This window comes from Apium graveolens, chromosome 11 (assembly GCF_009905375.1).
Source record: "Apium graveolens cultivar Ventura chromosome 11, ASM990537v1, whole genome shotgun sequence".
Taxonomy (NCBI): domain Eukaryota; kingdom Viridiplantae; phylum Streptophyta; class Magnoliopsida; order Apiales; family Apiaceae; genus Apium; species Apium graveolens.
The window spans coordinates 61983800-62005323 of NC_133657.1; the positions used below are offsets into that span (position 1 = coordinate 61983800).

A 21524-nucleotide genomic window follows, 5' to 3' on the forward strand; every position below is an offset into this window, starting at 1 on the left:
CTCAGCTGTATCCAGATGAGTAACAACATAATTCTTTGAAACAGGATATTCAATATCCTTCCATTTGTTGTTCCAGACTTCATCAAAGAAATCCTGTTTCTTTTTAGCATATAACTTTTTCAGCATTTGTTGCCTCACATGTTTAGGCATATCTTCAGGGAAGAATAGATCATCCCCAGGATCTATAAGAGCATTTGAAGTACCAGCTTCTTCACCATCATTAGATTCTGTCTCATGGACAGATCCTTCAGCAACAACTGGATCTTGAACTATCTGCTGAACTTCATCTCCAGCTTCAACATTTAAGATAGAATCAGAAATTGGAGTTGTATGAGATCCAGCTACTTTGGAAACTTCCACACCATTAGCATTTAATTTCATATCTTCAATAATTGTAGACAGATGAACTGGAGCTTCATGATTTATTTCCAGAACCTCAGTACCTATAGAGTGATATGGTGACCCTGTAGTCAATAAATCTTTATGAATGGACTATTGTGCTACTACATCTTTAGCAACAACATGGAGAATTTCAGGTGATGGAATAGTAGAATGAGTGGCTGCAGGAAAGTATTAGTATTAGACCTGCAGGGAGATTATCAATATTTGGTACATCAGAGTTTAACCGAGGGTCAACACGTTGTTGTTTAGCAGCTGTTTCTTTTGTACTTTGTGCACCTGCAAAATATAACAAGTAACACTTAATCTATATGTTCTTTTAAAGTAGTCTCACTACTCCTCGCACCACTTAGCTCATAACTTTCAATAGTTAGAGTTTCCTCACAAGGATTACTAAATCCTGACTCTCATCTACCTCTCTTTCTGCCAAGAAGGATCATGCCTCTCTTAAATTCTATCTTTCTCTAAATATTTTCTCTCATTCTCACATTAAAGGCTCAAATAATTTATCCTACAAAAATAAGAGGTGGCTAAAGAAAGGTGATATGTGGTCATACAGCTATAGGTAGTCCTTAAATAAGGTCTAGATATAATCATACCAACATCCAACATGATTTATAACATGCATAATAAATGTTGATAAGACAAAATCAGTATTTAAAGTAAATACGGATAAAGTGAAATAAGTATTTATAACTTGTGAATTTGAAGATTCAGCTTCTTTGCAGACATTCAGTGGAGGGACTGGTAAGATACAGATGGTGGTGATGGATGACTTCTGCTTTAAACATCTATTACCAGTGTCACTGCAGCAGGAGTGAAGCCTACATTGTAACTTTGATGTATTGGTTCTTGTGTGGCTGGAGAATCAGGAGTTGCTGGATGACTTTGACACCCATGTTCTTGTGTAATCTTCTCCATAATTTCAGTATTGAACTCCTCAGCAATCTCTTCTTGAAAAGCAGTTGTCTGACTGAATCTTTCAGGATCAAATTGCCTACAGAAGTCCTTGATCTTAGAGAGTTCTGCATGAATTCTGGAAGTTTCTTCATCATGCCATTTATTGAATGGACTTTTCATTAAGGCTCCGTTGGTATTGCTGTTGCAGACAACTATAACAGCTTTTTGCTGAAAAACTATCAGAAATGTGTTTGGTAAATTCTAAAAGCTGATGTCTGGAAAAGCGCTTTTGATCTAAAAGCTGCTGTTAGCAAAAACATGTCCTCCCATGCTTTTGTAAAAAGCTATTTTCAGCTTTTGCAGGAAGTAGCTATCAGTTTCACCATCAAACCTTCTCAAAAACATTATTTTTATATATTATATATCAAAATATGCATAAATTAAAAAAATACCAAACAGTCATCTAATTTTCCTGACAACACTTTTTCCACCGGCACTTTTTCACACAACATAACAATTTCCAACAACACTCCCAAATGGAGCCTAAGAGGCTCTTGTTCTTTAATATCTGTTGTATCCCTTTGAGATACAGGTTCTTGTGTGCTTGATCCAGGTAAAAGACCTTTCATTTATAGCCTCTTAACACTCTCTTCAACTTGCTCATGAGATATTTTTCTTGCTCTCTTGCTTTGCTGCTTCACAGGAGAATCAGAAAATTCACAGGTGCATCATGATTTGATTGAAAATCAGAATTTGGTGTAAATGCCCCCTGTATCTCCTCAGCAATTTCCTGTTTGATCTTGAGCAAGTTATGATTGTAGTATGCTTTAACCAGCTTCTTTTTCTTTGGCCTTGGGCTTGTACCAACATCAGAATTTCTGGTATTTTCAACATCATCAATAGTTGTGCCCTCCTCAGTTGGTAGAACACCCGGTCTTGGAGATGAATCAGATGAAAGGTTTAGAAATTTTGAAGATAAGGTAGAATTGTTCTCATGTGAATTTGATTACGGTCCAACAAGCACAAGTTTCCTCCTAACAGATTCTGGAGGTGTAGAAGAATGAGGAACTTGTGTTGCTTCAATTCTTGGCTGTTGTTTTGATTTTTCAACTGAGTCTTTTTGGGATGAATCAGAGGTGATAAAATATTTTGATTCAAGGAAAGATAAACGAACACAGTGGTCAGGAAAAGGGTTGGATGTACCCTGTTCCATAGTGTCAGAATTTTGAAAAATTTATTTGTTTAGGCATTTTGTTAGACAAAAACACCCAAGAATCATAATACTCATGAGATTAACATTACATCTTTTATCAATTAATTCTTTGGCATCAGTTGCTCCTTGATATTTTTATATTTGTTCTTCAGTTATCATATGAACTCAAGTAGAAATTAGTTTCACATGCATTATTGAAATATTCATAATTTGAACATGCATGGCAAAATAGAAGATGAACAATCACAAGTAGTAAAGCACTTAAGAGTAAAAGAACAATTAACATGCATCGCACTTTTAAGAGATAATAATCAACATATTTTCATTGGTGATGGAAAATGAGTACAAAATATAACTATCAAATAATCCTAACTCCTAAAGGCTAGAATCTACTCAGTCTTCATCATCTTTGCATCCTGCTCCTTCTGCATCGCCCGGCGATGGAAGATGCGAGACACAGAGACTGCAAGAGATATTAAATTCTCTTGCAGCTCTGGAGCCACCAAGCGTTGCTGCTCTGCCTTTTCATCCAGTCGATCCTCTTCAAACTGGACTTCCATTGTGAAGAAGTGCAACTCAAGCTGATCATCCGAGCAGAGACGATAAAAAAATGACCTCAGAATTTTCATCGGGTGGAAAATTTAACCATCAACAAGAACCCTTAGTCGAAAAGGGTTGAAATAGAGTCTTCCTTCTACAGGATTGAGGACCGGAACATATACTCCATGCCTTCAAGTACAAAAGTGAGCCATTGGAATGAAGAGGAATTTGAATTTTGGATTTAAAGCTTAGGTGTTAAGAGAAAGGAATAGTGATTTTATTTGTGAGAAGTGTTGTTTGTTTATATAGATGAGAAAGGAGAAGCAGGAGAGACTCTTTGTTAACCGTGTAATAATTACTACCACGTGCATGATCTTTCGAGTATCTAGGAAAAAAGCAAAGTCTCTTTACTAAACTCCTATTCCCAATATGAAACAGATATTCAATCATTTTTACAGATATGCACGTCATTAGTTACCACAAGTAAGCAATTAATAATTACTTACCCACTAACTCACTGTTTATTTAAAATACTAATTAAATATTTATTTTAAATAAATTCAAAACATTATCATAATAGAATTTTCAACCGATGTTTGACCATTATCAGTATTTAATCACACAATCAGAGTTTAACATGCATACAATATCAGGATTTATTAATCATGAAATATTAAGCATGTATACATGGCATCAGAGTTTCATATACTTATCAAAGTTTAACAAAACCTGATACATCAAGAAGATACCACACTCTGATTTGTTCTTTGGTCTTGGCACAAGAATCTAGACTTTGTTCCTTTCAAATTCATTAAGCTCCTCTTGCATTGCTGTAATCCAGTCAGCATCTTGAAGAGTTTCTTCCACTTTCTTTGGTTCAATTTGAGATAGAAAAGAATGATAGAGACATTCATTTTGAGTGGCTTTTCTGGTTCTTACACCACTATCAGAATTTCCAATGATTAAGTTAGGTGTATGTGACTTAGACCATTTTCTTGCAGATGGAAGTTGACTCCTTAAAGAAGAACCTCCCCTTGATCCATGAACTCTCTATTATTTTTTTGACTTGTACCACTATCATGTCCTGATGCTCCCCCTGAATCAATATTCCCAGTACTATCAGTATTTGACCCATAAGAATTTGAGGAATTCAGTTTTACTCTTGAAACAATTTTTCCTCTACTTGACTTTCTGGCATGAGTCACATAAGCCATTAGGAGTAAATACTGCATTGGGAAATCCTTTTACAAGATCTTTCCTCACAAGTTCATTGATGTTGTTGGAATTGAGATGAGAAAGTCTTTTATGCCAGTTCCAGCTGTCTTCCACAGGTGCTCTACTAAGTAGAAAAACTTCTGATCCATCAATATTTGTGGAGACCCTGGCTTTATATAAACTACCACGACTTTCATGAGTCATTGCAATCTTGCCATCAGACTTACTGAAAATTTCACAATATTCCTCATAAAAGTTCACATGGTAACCTCTGTCAAAAATCTGACTCACACTGATCAAATTATGCTTGAGTCCTGCAATCAGAGCTACGTTTTCAATGATGATATTCCCAATTTTGATTTTGCCATATCCCAATATTTTTCCTAAGTTACCATCTCCATGAGAAACACTTGTGTCAGCTTTCTCCTTAAACTTTGATAGCATGGATTTATAACCAGTCATGTGTCCTGAGCATCCACTGTCCAAGATTAGAGAGTTTCTCCTGTTACCCTACAATCAGTATTTAAATAAGTTAGTGTTTTTAAGAACCCAAACTTGCTTGGATCCTTTGGCCTTTTTAAGTTTGTTAACATATGAAGCATAAGACTTCATATCAGAGTCTATGTTAACATTTTTACTATCAGTATTTACATATACATAAATAGATTTTGCTTTATTTAAAGAGGGTGTCAGTTTATAATCATCATAATATAAACGGTGACACTACCACAATGGAAACAAGGATGCTGTGATTTATATCTAACTGTTCTATTCCTAAACTCTGATTTGGGAGGAACAATATTTATCTCTTTATTCCTCCTGCAAGAATTAGCAAGATGATTAGTACTACCACAGTTCAAGCATGTCTTTCTAGGTGCATTGGGAGCAGTTACATAATTACCATTCTTATTAACACCTACTTTACCATTCCTATTTTTCCTAGGCCTTTTCTCATTGTCTTTCATGTATAGCTCATTCAGTTTTTGCTTAAGCTGTTTCTGAGTCACTAAACCAATATTTACTGATCTTATGTGAACTTGTTCACTCTTTTTAGTATTTAAGTTTGATTTAGGTGATGAGGTTGAACTTTCCTCATAAATTGACTTAACAGCATCATCACTTGAATTAAACTTAATAGGCTTCAACTGAACCTTGTTCAGTTTTACCTTAGTATCAGTATTTACTGGTTTAGTTTTCTCAGTTTCTTTTCCAATTTTCTTATCAGAATTAGATCTACTTTTATATCCTAATCCTGATCCCCAACAGCCATTCTCTAAAATTACCTAAGTTATTTTTCATGAGTTAGTCCAAAGCTTAATAACCTCTGCTTCTTTAGCTAACTCCTTTTCTAGATAAGCATGCTTTTCTAACAGTTTCTCTTTAACATAAACAACATAATCTCTTTCTTTTTGAATTTCCAGCATGGAAAGTAACTCAATTTCTAGGTGATAATTCCTTTTCTTTAACTCAGAGTTTTCACTCTTGATTATATTATTCTCTAGGGTTTAATCCCTATAACTAACATGCAGAGATTTAAGAAACATCTTAATTCATGGATATCATCAGTATTACAAGCAAGGGTGGTATGAGGTACCTTTAATTCAGCATTGTCAACCTCAGTATCAGCATTTGCCATAGATCTCAGTTAAGGACTCATTGTTTCTTGAGTCAAAGTGCTCATATTCTTAAATAAGTAATGTCCTCCTATTCTTCTTGATAGCAGTGGTAAGCATCCCAAATATCCTTTACTGTTTTACATCCAATAACCCTATTGGACACAACACTATCAAGACTGCTATGCAAGATATGTCTTACTTTTGCATCTTTCATAATAGATGAAATATCTTCAGGAGTATAGTCCTTATTGTCCTTATCAACCATCTTTTCTTCTTCTCCTGCAACAACAACTACCTTCATTGGTCTATGAGAACCATCATAAATCCTGCTTAGATATTCAAGATATATCGCTTTCAAGCACATGACCATCCTAACCTTCCAGATTGGATATTCATGTATCTTTAGGATTGGAACCTTAATAGCTTCATACCTACTCATATTATTGCTAATCCGTGGTGTGGCTAGGAGTGGTGGTGGTGGATTATGTGGAGCTTCTTTGTCTGCCATTAAAGATTGATTTCTGGATCTTAAAATGTTTGTATGTTAACAACAAGCTCTGATACCAATCGTTAGGTCCGTAATGAACTATAGAGGGGGGGAGGTGAATACAGTTTATGCAAATAATTCGATAAGACTTTAATAGATCAACAATTTTTATATTAACAGATAAAAACTGATTATAAAAGTACTCTCTCAAAGGATGAACAAATATCCTTGAAAGCTGCTAGGTTATCTGAAAGATATTACAATTCATTTTCGCAACCCTTAAAGAGTAAACCTAATATGTGCTTATATAGTGCACAGTTACACAATCAATAAGGAATCTTATTCTATTAAAATAAGGAAACCTAATACATATCCATGTATGATTGCTTCTGAATAAAATTCTTCACGGCCTCAAATTCTGCAATCCTTTTCCTTCTCGAATATCTAGTGAAGTGACTAAGGTGTGATGACATCAACTGCTGATCATCATGACGTCACCTTCAGTAAGTCCTATATTAAATCCTGATAGTTTATATCCTGATATCATCAATTATATCTAACACATAACTATCAATACAAACTCCAAAACAATAACACAAACACTGAAAAATAACATTACTCTAGTAATAGTCCATAAAAAAATTAAAAGAAATTGTACAACCTTGAAATCACTTGTGACAATCACAACATTAAATATATTATGTTTAATCTGTACAAACGAACCTGCAATCAAAAGAAAAATGAATGAGAGAGTTTAAAAATCACGAAGATGCTAGATAACATAGTTCATAAACTTAATATTAGATCTGCAAAGTTGGACCTGCAAAAACTGAAAAAGAAAAATAAATGAGAGATGCAAAATAATAAAGAGAAAATTAAAAAAAAGAAACGAAATGAAAATGAGTGAATGAATTTGAGTAACATACATAGAAACCGAAAAATGGCAAGAATTTGAAATTCAAATTTGGTACAGAAAGGGAGAAAGATAGAGAGAGTAGAGAGAGAGGAGCCTGTGATTTGAATTCAAACTGAAAAGCCATTGTATGATATGTATTTGGAGAAAGAGGAAGTACATAAGTTTCTAAGCTTCTGAAAGAAGTTTTACAGCAAAATACAGACCTTTACAATGAAATCTATGGCTGTAGTTAAATGAGAGTATACGTAGAAAGTTAAATGGCAAGTGGACGTAAATATGTGAATATACGGAGGGACATGAGGGTAATTTACATAGTAAACACATGACAAGTTTTATAATATAGATATATGTATATATAACGTATGGAAATCAGTATTCTAAAAATATCCAATTTAATTAATTAATCTCTGATTAATTTTTTATAACGTACCCGGCTGATTCGATTTTTGAAATTATATTAAGCTTTATAAGTTTTTATTTGTCCGTGTTATATGACAATTTATCAAATTTTAAATATTAGCTATGATCATCTGAATAATTATAGAACTTATGATATAAAAAATATATTTGTTACTCCCTCTGTCCCTAGAAACGTTTCTTATTTGTGTTGGACACGTTCGCTAATGCACACTTTTAATTATAAATATCTTTAATTTTGTATTAGTATTAAATATAAAAAATTCATCGTATTAAAGTAATCATAAATACGAATCCAACAAGATCACTCATGAATATATTTGATCTTATGGATTAAACGTAAATTAGTAGTCAATCGCTTATCATGAATAGTGTAAAAAATCAAAATGGGAAACGTAATATGAGATGGAGGGAATAATAAATAACTAATATAATCATAATAATATATTAAATAATATTTTTATATTAAAATGTATTGAATTTTTATTTCGATTAATTTTTCCGATTAATTCTCGATCTTAGATTTATGCTAAATCGGTAGTTCAATCAACTAAGTAATATTCCCCATATTTACAAAACTGATAAAGAAAAACAATGACCGCAAGTAAATAGGTTTAGTAATCTAGTTTTCTCTTAAAAAAAGTTTACAGATTGATTTAATAGAAAATTTAGAGAATTCATGATTCGGTTGTTTGAATAGGTTTATACTGTATATGAATTGAAGAATAAAATTTAATTGACAATCTCTTTTGGTAGCCCAATATCGTACATGGTAAAGTATAACCCGGCCCAAGTCACACTCTTCTCCATTCTCTCCTAATCTCTAAAACCCTAAACCCTAATTTTCTCAGACAACGAGAGAGAGAGAGAGAGTTTGAACAATGGTGAAGATACTAAAACCCAGTAATTCGAATCGCAAAGACGATGATTCTAAGAAGAAGAAGAAGAAAAACAGTAAGTTACAACCAGGCTCAGTTGCTATGAAGAAAGTGAAACCTACTAAATTAAACCCATTTGAAACCATTTGGTCTCGTCGTAAATTTGATGTCTTGGGTAAGAAGAGGAAAGGCGAGGAACGTCGTCTCGGTCTCGCTCGCTCTCTCGCTATTCAAAAGGTCATTTCTTTTCTCCCCCTCTTATTTACATTCTTCATTTAGTAATTCAAGTATGTTTTTCATTACAATGTAGTTTAGTTGTGGGTGTAAATTGGAATTTTCAACTTCGTTTTTTTTGTAGTAGTATTAGTTGCTATTTTTGCGTGGATATGTTAATAAGACTTGAAGGGTGTGGATGGGATTGTTCAAATTGGTATATGTGGATTGAACTGCGGGGACGAGGATATTGTGGAAACTGTGTAAATTCAAAGTTAACAGAGCAAAAGCTTGATAAATGAGTACGTTTGAGACCGGAAAATTTTGTTTAGTTAAGGAGGCTGATAATGCACTGTCCCTAATATGTTGGCAGCGGGAATGAGAATGTTCATCTTTGGGAACTTCTATAGTAAACTGAATATATAGAATTGTGATTAATCAAATATTGCAAGGTCCCGGTATTTATACTCTAGGAGAATATTACGAACAATGATAATGTATTTATAAGAATATAAGGTAACTGTAGTTTTTGATATTTATTAACTCAAAAATTGAGAAAATTAGAAAATTACAATGAGACGATTTAAGAGTCGCCACCTAAACGCCTACGTATTCTTCTTTATATAAGTAAACTACCTCGGTCCCATTCATTTCTATACAGTTTTTTTTCAAGTGTTCGACACGCATTTTAAGGTGAATATGAAGTATACTTCCATAATTTATTTTTAAAATTTTCTTTCTCTGAATTAAACTTTAAACATCAAATTTTTATTTAAAAGGAAAAAAATAATTAAAATAATTAATGAAACTATGTTTTAAACGAGCGTTAAAATGCGTGTCAAGTCCCCGTCCCCCAGTGTATACATCCTAAAGGGACAGAGGGAGTATAAGTTTTCTTTAGTTAATGAGGCTGAAAATGCAATGTCACTATTATGTTGGCAGCTGGAATGAGAATGTTCGTCTATCGGGGTTTTATTGTAATTAGTATGATGAATTGGATTGCAGAGAACCAAGACATTGCTAAAAGATTATGAGCAGAGTGGGAAGTCCTCTGTGTTTGTGGATAAGCGAATAGGAGAGCAAACTGAGGGGCTTCCTGAATTTGATAAGGCCATTATGAGGTCACAACGTGAACGTCAGGTACTCTTTTGCGTGATGTTTGTTCGTTCTTAAGTTTATTAACTGACTTGAATATCTTAGTATTTTTGCCATTTTGTTTAAATTTATGTGTTTTTTTTGGTAGTTGAAACTTGGCAAGAAGAGCAAATATAACCTGTCTGATGGGGAAGATGAGGATGAGTTTGAGGAGTCGGGTTTAGGCTCATATCATGAGAAGGATGATTTTGAGGATGATGTACCAGTTGAAGATGACGAAGATAAGGAACTTGGAGAGAGCGAAAGTATTTTCTTTACTTATAATATAGAATTTTTTAACACTTATATGTTTATTATGCTTAAGTTTCCAAATTTTGTATTTTTAGCAAATTCAATTCTTTCAGCATAACATGTATAGCCTGGTCAATTCATTAATTAACACACTGCATTTGTTTTGTTGTGATTACTTATCTCGATATCTCCTTCCTCCATGAGACCTCATCTTGGCTGCTTGATCTTTTGTACAGAGCGATCAACCATCTTAAAGCATCTTACTGGTCATGGTGGTCAGGGTAGTTCAGAAACAGGTCTGGTGGAAGTAGAAGAAAATGTGAGTTGGATTCTGTTATAACTTGTTTTATTGTTTCCAGCTGGAATGTCTTTTCTAGTTATAATCAAGAGCCTGACGGAGCAGTGAAAGTGATTACATGATATGACATCTATTCATGTGGTTTACGAACCATATTTTATTTATCTGATAATCTTCGTGTTGCAGAGGAGGAAAACAAAGAAGGAAGTCATGGACGAGTTGATCTCCAAGAGTAAATATTTCAAGGTGATAATAACCATGTTGACAATTTTAGTTCTGCCTTGTTGACCAGAGTGTTTCATTTTGTTTATTGATAAGTTTCATGTGATTTTCTCTTCATATCCTACCAGGCACAAAAAGCAAAGGATAAAGAAGAAAATGTAGAGTTCCTTGAACAATTAGACAACAACTTCACATCTTTGGTAAACTCGGAGGCATTGTTAGCTTTAACAGACCCAACCAAAATAAATGCTTTAAAGGCTCTAGTGAACAAGAGCACTTCAGACAATAATGGAAAGATTGATGTAGTACCTTCCATTCCAAACACAGTTTCTCTTCAACAGGTAGAAAACATCCTTGTTAGTCCTTTTTGTTTATATGTATGCATTCTACATTTACAGCATTGAAGTCTAAATGAAAATTTACCTTTCTGTTCTACTGTTTGGATGCTTTTTTGTCATATACAATTGTGAGTACCTTTTTTTTATAGTGTTAAAATAGGTTTGGTGTTTAAATGTACTATCACTTTAAATATTAAAGTTTTTGTTTCTTGATTTTTTTTTCTAAGCTTAACAAAAGTATAACATACCAACACTTGTAGTACATTTCAACAGGTTATTTATGCTGAACTTCATGGTGTAATTTCCAACTGTAAGGATTAAATGTGTGTTGTTACTTATGTCTGTTGTGTTTGACATTCGCCTTCACATTCTTCTTCCAGGAAAAGCCTGACTCTTATGACAAACTTGTGAATGAGATGGTACTTGATAGGCGTGCTCGCCCATCAAACAGGACGAAGACTCCTGAAGAAATTGCACAGGAGGAGAAAGAAAGACTTGAAGAATTAGAGGTTTAACTATTTCTAAAATATAGCGTCATCATTTGTATTTTCATGTGGCCAAATGACTTCTATAATTTTATGCGTGCTTTGCTATTTTAACATGTTTAATGACCCATTATTATAGGAAGAACGTCAGAAGCGAATGCATACTGCTGATGATTCGAGTGACGAGGATGTTGATGGTTCCAGAAATGAAGATGCCTGTAGGAGGAAGTTAACATCTATTTCTGGAGATGATCTTGGTGATTCATTTACTGCTGATGACGAAACAAATACTAAATTGGGCTGGATTAATGATATGTTGGAAAAACATGCGGATGAAGTTGAGAGTGAAGAAGGTACCTCTTCTGAGGGCTCAGAGAGTGGTGGAGATGATGAAGAGTCTGGTGATGATGATGACAATGACAGTGATGAAGATTGCAAAAAGACTTTATCTTTAAAGGATTGGGAACAAAGTGATGATGACAAGTTTGATGCAGATTTGGAAGTTGAAGGTGGCAGAACAGGAGATGACGAAAATAGTGTCGAGGATGAGGATGATGAAGAGGACCATGTATTGGAAGGCCTCAAAAAGTCAAAAGCAGTCAAGCAAAAGGAGAAGATTCTGTCAGATTCTGTTAACATAAAAGCAGTTTCCAAGCAGCCTTCTAATCAAGTAGAAGACCTTCCATATACAATTGAAGCTCCAAAAAGTTTAGAGGAATTATCTTTACTTCTTAAAGATCGGTCTGAAAGTCAGATTGTTGAAGCTATCAGGAGAATTCGTACATTCAATGCAATATCTGTTGCAGCAGAAAACCGAAAAAAGATGCAAGTATGTGCTTTTATTTTTTCTTTTGATTTTACTGATTCGTAGATTTTATGTTCCATTGTGTGATATTTGTCAAGGAATGTGAGAGAGCAGAGATCTTGTTCTTTTAGTTAATCTCAATATCTGAACTTCTCTTTTAGTATGTGCAAATTCATGTGCAACATTTTTACTCTTGACGTGAACTAATCTGCCAATTTGCTGCCAGGTCTTTTATGGTGTATTATTGCAGTATTTCTCTGTCACGGCAAACACTAAACCATTAAACTATAAACTCCTAAATTTGCTTGTCGAGCCATTAATGAAGATGAGCACGGAAATCCCTTACTTTTCAGCCATATGCGCTCGTCAGAGGCTACTTAGAACACGGACACAGTTTGTTGAGGATATAAAGGAATCAGGTCTGCCCAATTGATATTCAGAAATATTTCCGTACTCTGCAGCCGTGGGACCTTTCCTTTGCCTAGCTAGTTGTGTAATATGTGGCATTATTTTATTCTGCAGGGAGACTTTGCTGGCCATCTTTGAAGACTTTATTTCTTTTGAGGCTGTGGTCAATGATATTTCCATGCTCCGATTTTAGGCATGTCGTTATGACTCCAGCAATATTATTGATGTGTGAATATTTAATGCGTTGCCCAATTGTTTCTGGCCGGGATATGGCTATTGGATCCTTTTTGTGCTCGATGGTTCTTTCTGTAAGTGCACCTTAGCCAGTTCTATCTTTGCAACTCCTCCAGTTGACATGTTTATCAAATTGAGTGCTAATGATCAAAGGTATAACTTATCCTGCAGGTCACAAAACAGTCTCAGAAGTTCTGTCCTGAGGCCATCATTTTTATACAAACATTACTTGTATCAGCACTCGATGAAAAATCTGGAGCATACCCTGATTCTCAGGTTTGCACTAGTGTAATTTTGTTTACTTTTTTGTCAGTGGTCAAGTAAGATGAATACTACTCAAAGGTCAGTTCTTTAGTTAAGCAAGGATAGCTGACAAGTTTATATTGTTGCAGTTGTATCATCTGATGGAACTTAAGGCACCCAAGCCGTTGCTTTGCATACTAGGCTCTTTAAACGAGATTCGTCCTTTGGATTTCCTTTCAATAATGGATTTTCCTGAGGATTCCCCTTATTTCTCTTCTGATGAATTTCGGTTAGTATCTAGTAATATTATATGTAGTTACGACTGATTTGTTTATAATTTCAGTGCAAGTCTTGTGTTGTAGGCTTGGTTGCATAACTTATTCTTAATGGCACAAGTGATAATCGGTGTAGAAGTTGGTTATTTTTAAAGTTTTTCATTTTGTATCTTCTTTCAAATACGTAGCATGCGACTACTTGCAATTCATTAGCGATTACAGGTGGAAAGCTTGTGCTTAAGTTGGATGCTGTCTACCGCTGATCATCCGACTTATTTACTAATAAAAAGAAAAGAGTCATCCGATATAAGTTGAAACGAATAAAACGAAAAGAGTCACGATCCACTTAATAAAGTGTTACTGTATCAACATAGTTAATTTTGTTGACATGCTAATTTTTGATCAGCTGCAATTTTCTGGAACTGTTTGTTTTGAGAATGCTCTAAGGTTTCTATAAATTATTCTGCAGGGCGAGCATACTTGTAGCAGTAATTGAAACTCTGCGCGGATATATTAATGTTTATGAAGGATTTAACTCCTTCCCTGAAATATTCCTGCCACTTTCAAAAGTTTTGCATAAACTGGCAGGGCAAGTGCACGTGCCTAGTGAACTACAAACTAAACTCCAAGATGTTGCTGAGCTTATAGAAAAGAAGGCCGATGAGCATCAGACCTTGCGTCGACATCTAGAAATGCGGAAGCAAAAGCCAGTGCCCATAAAGTTACTAAATCCGAAGTTTGAAGAGAAGTAATGAGCCTTTTGTTAAACAGTCTTTCTTAAATACCAATTGCATCGTCTATTGAGTTGTGAGAACTTATTGTTAATATGTATTCTCTATCCTGTAGTTTTGTTAAAGGTAGAGACTACGACCCAGATCGTGAACGAGCTGAGGGCAAAAAATTGCGGAAACTTCTAAATCGTGAAGCGAAAGGAGCAGCTCGTGAATTGAGAAAAGATAATTATTTCTTGGCCGAAGTGAAGGATAAAGAAAAGATGAGACTTGAGGAGGAAAGAGCTGAGAAGTATGGTAAAGCAAGAGCTTTCCTCCAAGAACAAGAACATGCATTCAAATCTGGGCAACTAGGTAAGGGCAAAGGCAAAAAACGAAGAAGATGAGGCCCGACTCCATTTGTTAGGACCTTTCTTTCCAGACAATTGCATGCTTATATCCAGTGTGAAATGAGCTATTATGTAGTAGTAGGTAAAGTTGAATACCTGAAATACTGAATATACAAGTTTCTCATGAGACTTTCACGGTACTGTCCGTTGTTTTTCGGTGCAGGAAAGCAGTTCAAAATATTTATGTACTTTTGCTTGTTTAACAATTCTTAAAATAAAAAAAATTGTATTTTTCCTAGTGGCCTCCCTCTTTTTTCGTCCTTTATCAAGGTAGTTGACTTCATGGGCTTCCCTTCCCTAGTTTTTCTGCGACGGGGAAGCTCAACCCCTTTATTTTTCTTTCCATTTACTTGATTTTCATTCAATAAAATCCAATTTTTGGGGTGTTTGTGTCTTGTGTGTCTTGTTTCTCCTTTTAGGGTGTTTTTGTTATGCTCCTTCCATCCCATTGGATTTTTTATATATTTTTTCTCATACTAGACATGTATTTTAAAATTATTATAAAATATAGTTCTATAACTTATTTTTAAAATTTTCCTTTTCCGTATAAAAATTTAAACATTATACTCTTATTTAAAAGAAACAAATATTTAAAATTCTTTAGGGAATCATGTTTTACGGCAGGCTTAAAATACGTGCCGATCCTCAGTCCTCCAATGTAAACTCAGTGGGACTGAAGGAGTATTTTGTTATGTTTGGATATATTCGGTACTGGATTTGTTACAATGATTTTATTGATATTTTTGCGGATCTGAAAAGTCAGCATCGAATCAGGAATGATGGTGATTATTATAGGGGTTTAAACTTCCGACATTTTAATAACATGTATCGAGGTATGTGAATTGTTGGAATGCTGTTGCTTTAACCTCAGAGTTTATGCGATTGGAGTTTATGAATATTGGTCTAACAATAGTTTTTATGCGATAAGGTCAATTGAGATTTTGTTGCTTTCAGGGATGTTGGTGCAGTTTGGATTGTTTGAAATATCTTTAATTTCGCTTTTAGCTTCAAGAATTCTTAAATTCTATGTGTTAAACAATTAGGAAATAAATTAGCTAATTATTTTTAGACTTAATTGCACGAAAATGGACTCAGTTATAATATTTTGCACAAAAATGGCCAACATTTAATAATAGGCAGCCGCATGACTCTTCTTTAATATTTTTTAACACGCGATTGCATTCGGTCAGCTGTATCTAACAAACGTTAAAAATGAATGGTAAAATCGGGAAACTTTATTTCAACGACTATTTTCCTATATAATGAGCTGTATATCTATATAAACACATACAACTCTAAATTTTAACACCCCAACTGCAAAATCAATAACTTACACACACTGATACACCATGGCATACAAATGCTTTTGCGGAAGTTGGGCCGTGGAGAGGACTGCTCGAACAGAGGCTAACGGTGGTCGAAAATTTCTTGGCTGTGCTCTTAGTAGTCGTGGTTGTGGGTTTTTCATATGGGTTGATGGTTGCTAAAGGTGCAGGGGACTACAACTTGAAGTGGAGAAGACAAAATTGCAAGTTAGAAGATGGAAAATAGGGTACTTTTTTTATTTGTTTGTGTTCTTCTTTATTTGGAATGTACCATCTGTTGAAGATGTAGAAAAATATGTTTAAAGGTTGTAATTTTTATATGTTTATCAGTGAACTGTGTCTTTAACCTATGATTTTATGTTTATAGAGAATAACTTAATTAGCAGTACACATAAAATTATTTGATTCCAAAGCATAACATATATGTCATAATACATTGTTGGCCACAAAATAGCATAGTTTGGTAACCAAATTCTGGCTTACAAAAGGAAGGCTTGAAACCTTTTAAAACCAACTATTACATAACCAACAACAAAATGACCAAAAATAGAGCAATCCTTAAGGTTTAGCCATATCAATTGCCAACTAGCAGCCCCAACCATAAAATATGACAGTCCTAAATATGCTCACCTGCATTACTACTAAACCACTATTCTTATCAAACCCAACCACAATCATAAAATATGGCATTCATCTCTTCCTCTTTGGGTAGTCTTTCCTGGTTTGTTCTTCAAATGCAAAGGTTGAGCTACCTTGGGTTCCATGATTCTGTCTATCTTCATGCCGCTGCATCATCTTAGGTATTCTTTGTTGGTCTTGCTCTGTTGAGGGATTTGCAGGGGAATTGCCCTCTTGCACCTTTTGTTTATGTTAATTCGTGAAATGTTTGAAAAGAACCATTAGGCACAGGTACCCTAAGAACCTTAAAATGAAAGAACAAAAACTGTAGTATATAGACTTATAGCTTAAGTGCACAAGTTCTTGAATTATGATCACGTTTGTTGCATATTTTGCAAACACAAGTTGACTTGGTTGTATTAGGCACAGTTCCCTCTTCAGTTGTTTTTTTATAGCATCATTTTTCTATAAATTTCCATTGAATGTTAGTAATTATTGAAGCTACAAGATATTGACATAATAAAATTAAGCAGGAATGCCCCTCGCTTTGCAATAAAATTACCTTGGCAACACAAGTCCTAGCATTATGCCCCCTTGCTTTGAAATATTTACAATTCACAATTGTTCCAACCTTGCTCAATTTTGTGGGATCGGAAGGGATGTCATTTTTTATGACCCTTTTTTTCTTTGGCCTTCCTGCAGGAGTCTTAATATTTGAGGGTAAGGGCCTTGGTTCAGTAGTTGGTTGCCAAAATTTAGGTCCTACAATATGGTCTAGTGTGCAACTGTAGAGCTGTTTAACAAATAGTTCATATCAGTAAAATGAGTACTAGTTATTTGTGTATATGTATTTGCTGTGACTACATATCTTCATGTAGTCTTCCTTGCTATAACATTTGTGTATACGCATTTCTCAAGGTTCATTCATCACAGCTATACATGCACATGCATGATAGCATGGGATCCTAGTAAGATCCCATTTTCTGCAAGTGCATGTTCTGTTCTGTAGGTCAACTACCAGCTCATGACCCTCATCTGTGCAAGTTACCAAATATTTGGTCCCTCCAGACCATGAAACTGCACAATTACCAGCATATTGAATTGCTCTACATAGAAGTGATGACACAAATATTAGTCCAAAAAAAGTGAATTGCTCTACATAAAATGTGAAGGGATTACTTATTTTTCCAATTTCTTAAGTGCACTAGGACATATCACTGTTTCTCTTGTAGCCAACTTATCTATCCTCACTTGGATTATTTTCATCACTGACTTGTGCAACTCTCTGAACATGGTATTATATGCAAGTCTCTAAATTTCCTTATAGAGCTATTAAACACCTCACAGTGATTGTTAACTAGGGATGGCAAAATAATCCGATCCGACGAATACCCGATCCGACGGATACCCGATCCGAAACCCGAAATTTTGGATTTACCGAACCCGATTTTTTGGATTTGGATATGGATTTAATTTTTAAACACAAAATTTTTTAGATTTAGATATTAAATATACCGATCCGAAACCCGATCCGAAATCCGAAACTCTATCCGAACCCGATCCGAACCCGAAATCCGAAAAATCTGAATTATTATATATATATTAATTATATATATAATATTAGAATTTTATATATTACACATTATAATATAATAATAATAATATATATGTATATATTAGTAATATACATTATACATATTATTATATAATTTTTAGAACATATATTTTTATATTTATGTTAAAAATTAATTAATTATAAAGTTTAATTAAATATAATTATTCAATCATTTAAACGGGTGATAAGGTTTATAAGGTTAACAAACCATCTTTTAGTAATAAATCTAATAAACTGGGTATCAATTAAGTTGATTTTTTAAATATTAGATATACATATAATAACACAATTAATGATGTGGTGTAGTGGTTGAAGATGACACGTTAAAACTCTTTCTCTACAAGTCGCGTGTTCGATCCCAAGCACTTGCAATATCAATAATTTTACAAATTTTCAGATTTCGGATTCGGGTTCGAGTTTCGGGTTCGTGTATGAATATCCAATTCAAAAAATTTCGGGTTTCGGGTATACCCGAATCCGATCCGAAATCCGATGGATCGGGTATTCATTTTCGGGTATTTTTCGGGTTCTGGTCGGGTTTGGGTATGAATAAAATTTTCGGGTTTGGATATGGATTCTGTAATACCCGATCCGACCCGACCCGATTGCCATCCCTATTGTTAACAAACATATCATTGTGAGCATGTGTTTTGAAAGCAGCCCTTTGTCCACTGTGTTTTGGGCTTGGTCATTAGCCAATCATGACACTTAACAGCAAGCTATGTTACAGAGATATATGTATAAGAACAATTTCAGAGATAAAGTAAAAGATAACTATAACACAAATACTGACATTTGTACCTCCTTCATCTTGTTCTTATGTAAAATTGAACTCCCAGTATGTGTTAGACCTAACATCCTTCTACAGGAGTTGTCTCAATGCCACTTCTTTGAATTTCTAGTGCATATTTTGGTACAAATGCATAACACAGAATATGTGTTCTGCATTTGGTACCACTCCCTCCAGTGCATTTATAAGTCCCTACATGTTACATAGATGGAAATTACTAAATTACATCAATCTGCAAAAATGATGCATAAATAAAAACACATACTTTCTGCCTATCAGAGATGAAGGTCCAATCTGCATCATTTTGAATTTTCAAGTCTTGGGTCAATAGCTCCATGAACCACTTCCAGGATTCTGTTGATTCATATTCTACAAATGCCCCGGTAATTGGGTACATCCCATCATTGGCATCTATCCCAATTACTGCCAAGAGTTTCCCACCAAATGGTCCTTTAAGGTGGCAACCATCCAGGCCTACTAAATGTCTTTAGAACTGAACAAAAGCTGTCTTCAATGGCCCCAAGCATATATATATATATATATATATATATATATATATATTCTCATAAACCTCCCACTCTGTAACGACTGAGAAATTACGACTGTATTATATCATAATAAAGGTGTACTATGTGTTTTATTATGTCATTAAGTATGTTTAATCGCCAAACCTTAATTGTTAAGTGCCATATGTGTACTGTGTAGTCGGGGTATTTTTCGGGTATATATCGAATTTTTTTTTTGTGTTAAACGCTTTCGTTTCAAAATTTATACGGCCCAAACTTTGTTTTAATAGATGATATTTCAAATAAAATAATTGGTCTTATTTTGCCTAGTATGGCTTGTACCATATCATTATTCTGAACATCCAGTTATTTTAGAAATTTTATCGTTTCGCGAAAAATGACTCTTTCGGGCCCCTTCGGGTGTTAAAACCCCCACAGCAATCATATTTCTATTTTTACAAAATTATGGGACTTTTAAATATTCCATTTCTTTGCATTTTTTATTTATTCACAATTTTTGGGAAATTTTGGGATATATATTGTATATATTTAATATTAAAAATTTAAAAATTAATACTCAAAAAATATTAATTAAGAGTCAACTAATATTATTAGGTGTATAATTAGGGCCTTAATTTTAATTTGGATAATTATTTTTACTACTATAAATATCTTAAATTTTATTGAATCATTATAATTAAATTATAAAAAAACTGAAAAAAATCAGAAAATTCTTTGTTTTCTGGGTTAGGGTTTTCGGATTCGGGTCAAGCAATCAACCAATGATTTTGATCGATTTTGGGCATCAATCATAGTCGTGTAAGTACTCAAATCGAAGGTTTTGATCTGTTCTTTCAGTTTATAACATTAATTTCATGTTTTAATTCGTAGATTTTTTATTCCGATTTCTAGGGTTCTTGTTCAAATTAGGGCTTTTTGATTCTAGGGTTATTAGATTGATTTGATGATTTAAATAGCTTTATATGATGATTTACAGTCGATTTATGTGTTTAATTTCATCAAACGATTCCTGTATAGTTGAATTCGATTATTAGGGTTTATGTTAATTTTTGATTTAATCATTTTTAAGTTTGAATGATTATTGGTATGTTAGAGCCTTAGAGGATAGAGCTTTGATTGTACATGATATAAGTTTTGATTTGAGCTATTAAAATCAAATATTCATGTACAAATGAGTGAAATTGAGTGTTGGCCGGAGTTTTGATCGATTTGCCCGGAGAACCTGTTCCAGGGATGATTCTGTGATGTTTTAGCCGAGTTGAATTGCTCTGATGATTTGGAATAAAAACCCAGTTGAAAACACACCAAACGGTGTTATTTTTGCCACGATTTGAACTTGCCGGAATCCTGGCCGGTCGTCGGATTCTGGGCAATTTCGGCCAATTCATCCCCAACCCGGGATGTTTTTGGTGACCCGGTTCCAACCCGGTTCCAAACCCGATTTTGATCCAAAATTCCCAAATCAAATTTCTGACACCTGCTTCTGATCATTATTTTTACTTTTAATTTTTATAAATTTAAAATTAATTTTTATTTATTTAAATAAATTGATTAATTAATTAATGTAATTGATTGATTTATTTATTTTATAAATAAATTTGAAATATTTTCTAAAATTTAAAATTATTTATTTCTTTAATTATTTAATTATTTATTATTTATTTAAAATTAATTATTATTTTGATAATTAATCAGTTTATTTTCAATAATTTATTTTAAATTCATTTTAATTTTCCAAAAATTATGGAAAAATCATTTTTAATTCTGATTTTTCCTGAATAATTATTTATAAATATATTTTTCCTGAATAATTATTTATAAATATATTTGAGGTTCAATTATTTTGAATAATTGATTATTTTGAATAATAAATTGATTTATTCCTATTTATTGATTAATAATTGAACCGTTTATCCGATTTAAATGAAACGAGAGCCCTTAGACTCGGAAATTGATCTGATTTCAATAAAAATAGTTTTATTCTTAATTTCTCTCGGAATTGAATCAGCTTTCAATAATTATTTCTTTATAGGCTCTTTTA

At 33.7% G+C, this 21524-nt stretch overlaps 1 protein-coding gene and 1 long non-coding RNA gene across 2 annotated transcripts; one reads left to right on the forward strand and one right to left on the reverse strand.

Moving 5' to 3' along the window:
• Positions 1-6595: 6595 nt before the first annotated feature.
• LOC141698004 (uncharacterized) lies at positions 6596-7479 on the reverse strand. The gene is made up of 2 exons (XR_012564907.1): positions 7297-7479; positions 6596-7199 (listed from the first exon to the last, which is right to left on the reverse strand). It is a non-coding gene; the product is annotated as an uncharacterized LOC141698004 (long non-coding RNA).
• Positions 7480-8444: 965 nt separating this feature from the next.
• Positions 8445-14846, forward strand: LOC141697333 (uncharacterized). The gene is made up of 14 exons (XM_074501638.1): positions 8445-8818; positions 9800-9934; positions 10038-10194; positions 10417-10499; positions 10665-10724; positions 10829-11041; positions 11419-11547; positions 11663-12352; positions 12555-12747; positions 12851-13044; positions 13142-13246; positions 13363-13502; positions 13958-14236; positions 14335-14846. Exons 1-14 carry the CDS (start codon positions 8585-8587, stop codon positions 14603-14605), a joined length of 2883 nt encoding a protein of 960 aa, XP_074357739.1. The 5' UTR covers positions 8445-8584; the 3' UTR covers positions 14606-14846.
• The last annotated feature ends 6678 nt before the right edge of the window (positions 14847-21524 follow it).

Excerpts from the sequence above, each read along its gene's own strand:
- LOC141697333 (XM_074501638.1), top strand. The coding sequence starts at position 8,585 with ATGGTGAAGATACTAAAACCCAGTAATTCGAATCGCAAAGACGATGAT. Across the intron at positions 12,748-12,850 it reads TGAGGATATAAAGGAATCAG|GGAGACTTTGCTGGCCATCT; the intron begins GTCTGCCCAATT and ends TTTATTCTGCAG. Across the intron at positions 13,045-13,141 it reads TGTGCTCGATGGTTCTTTCT|GTCACAAAACAGTCTCAGAA; the intron begins GTAAGTGCACCT and ends CTTATCCTGCAG.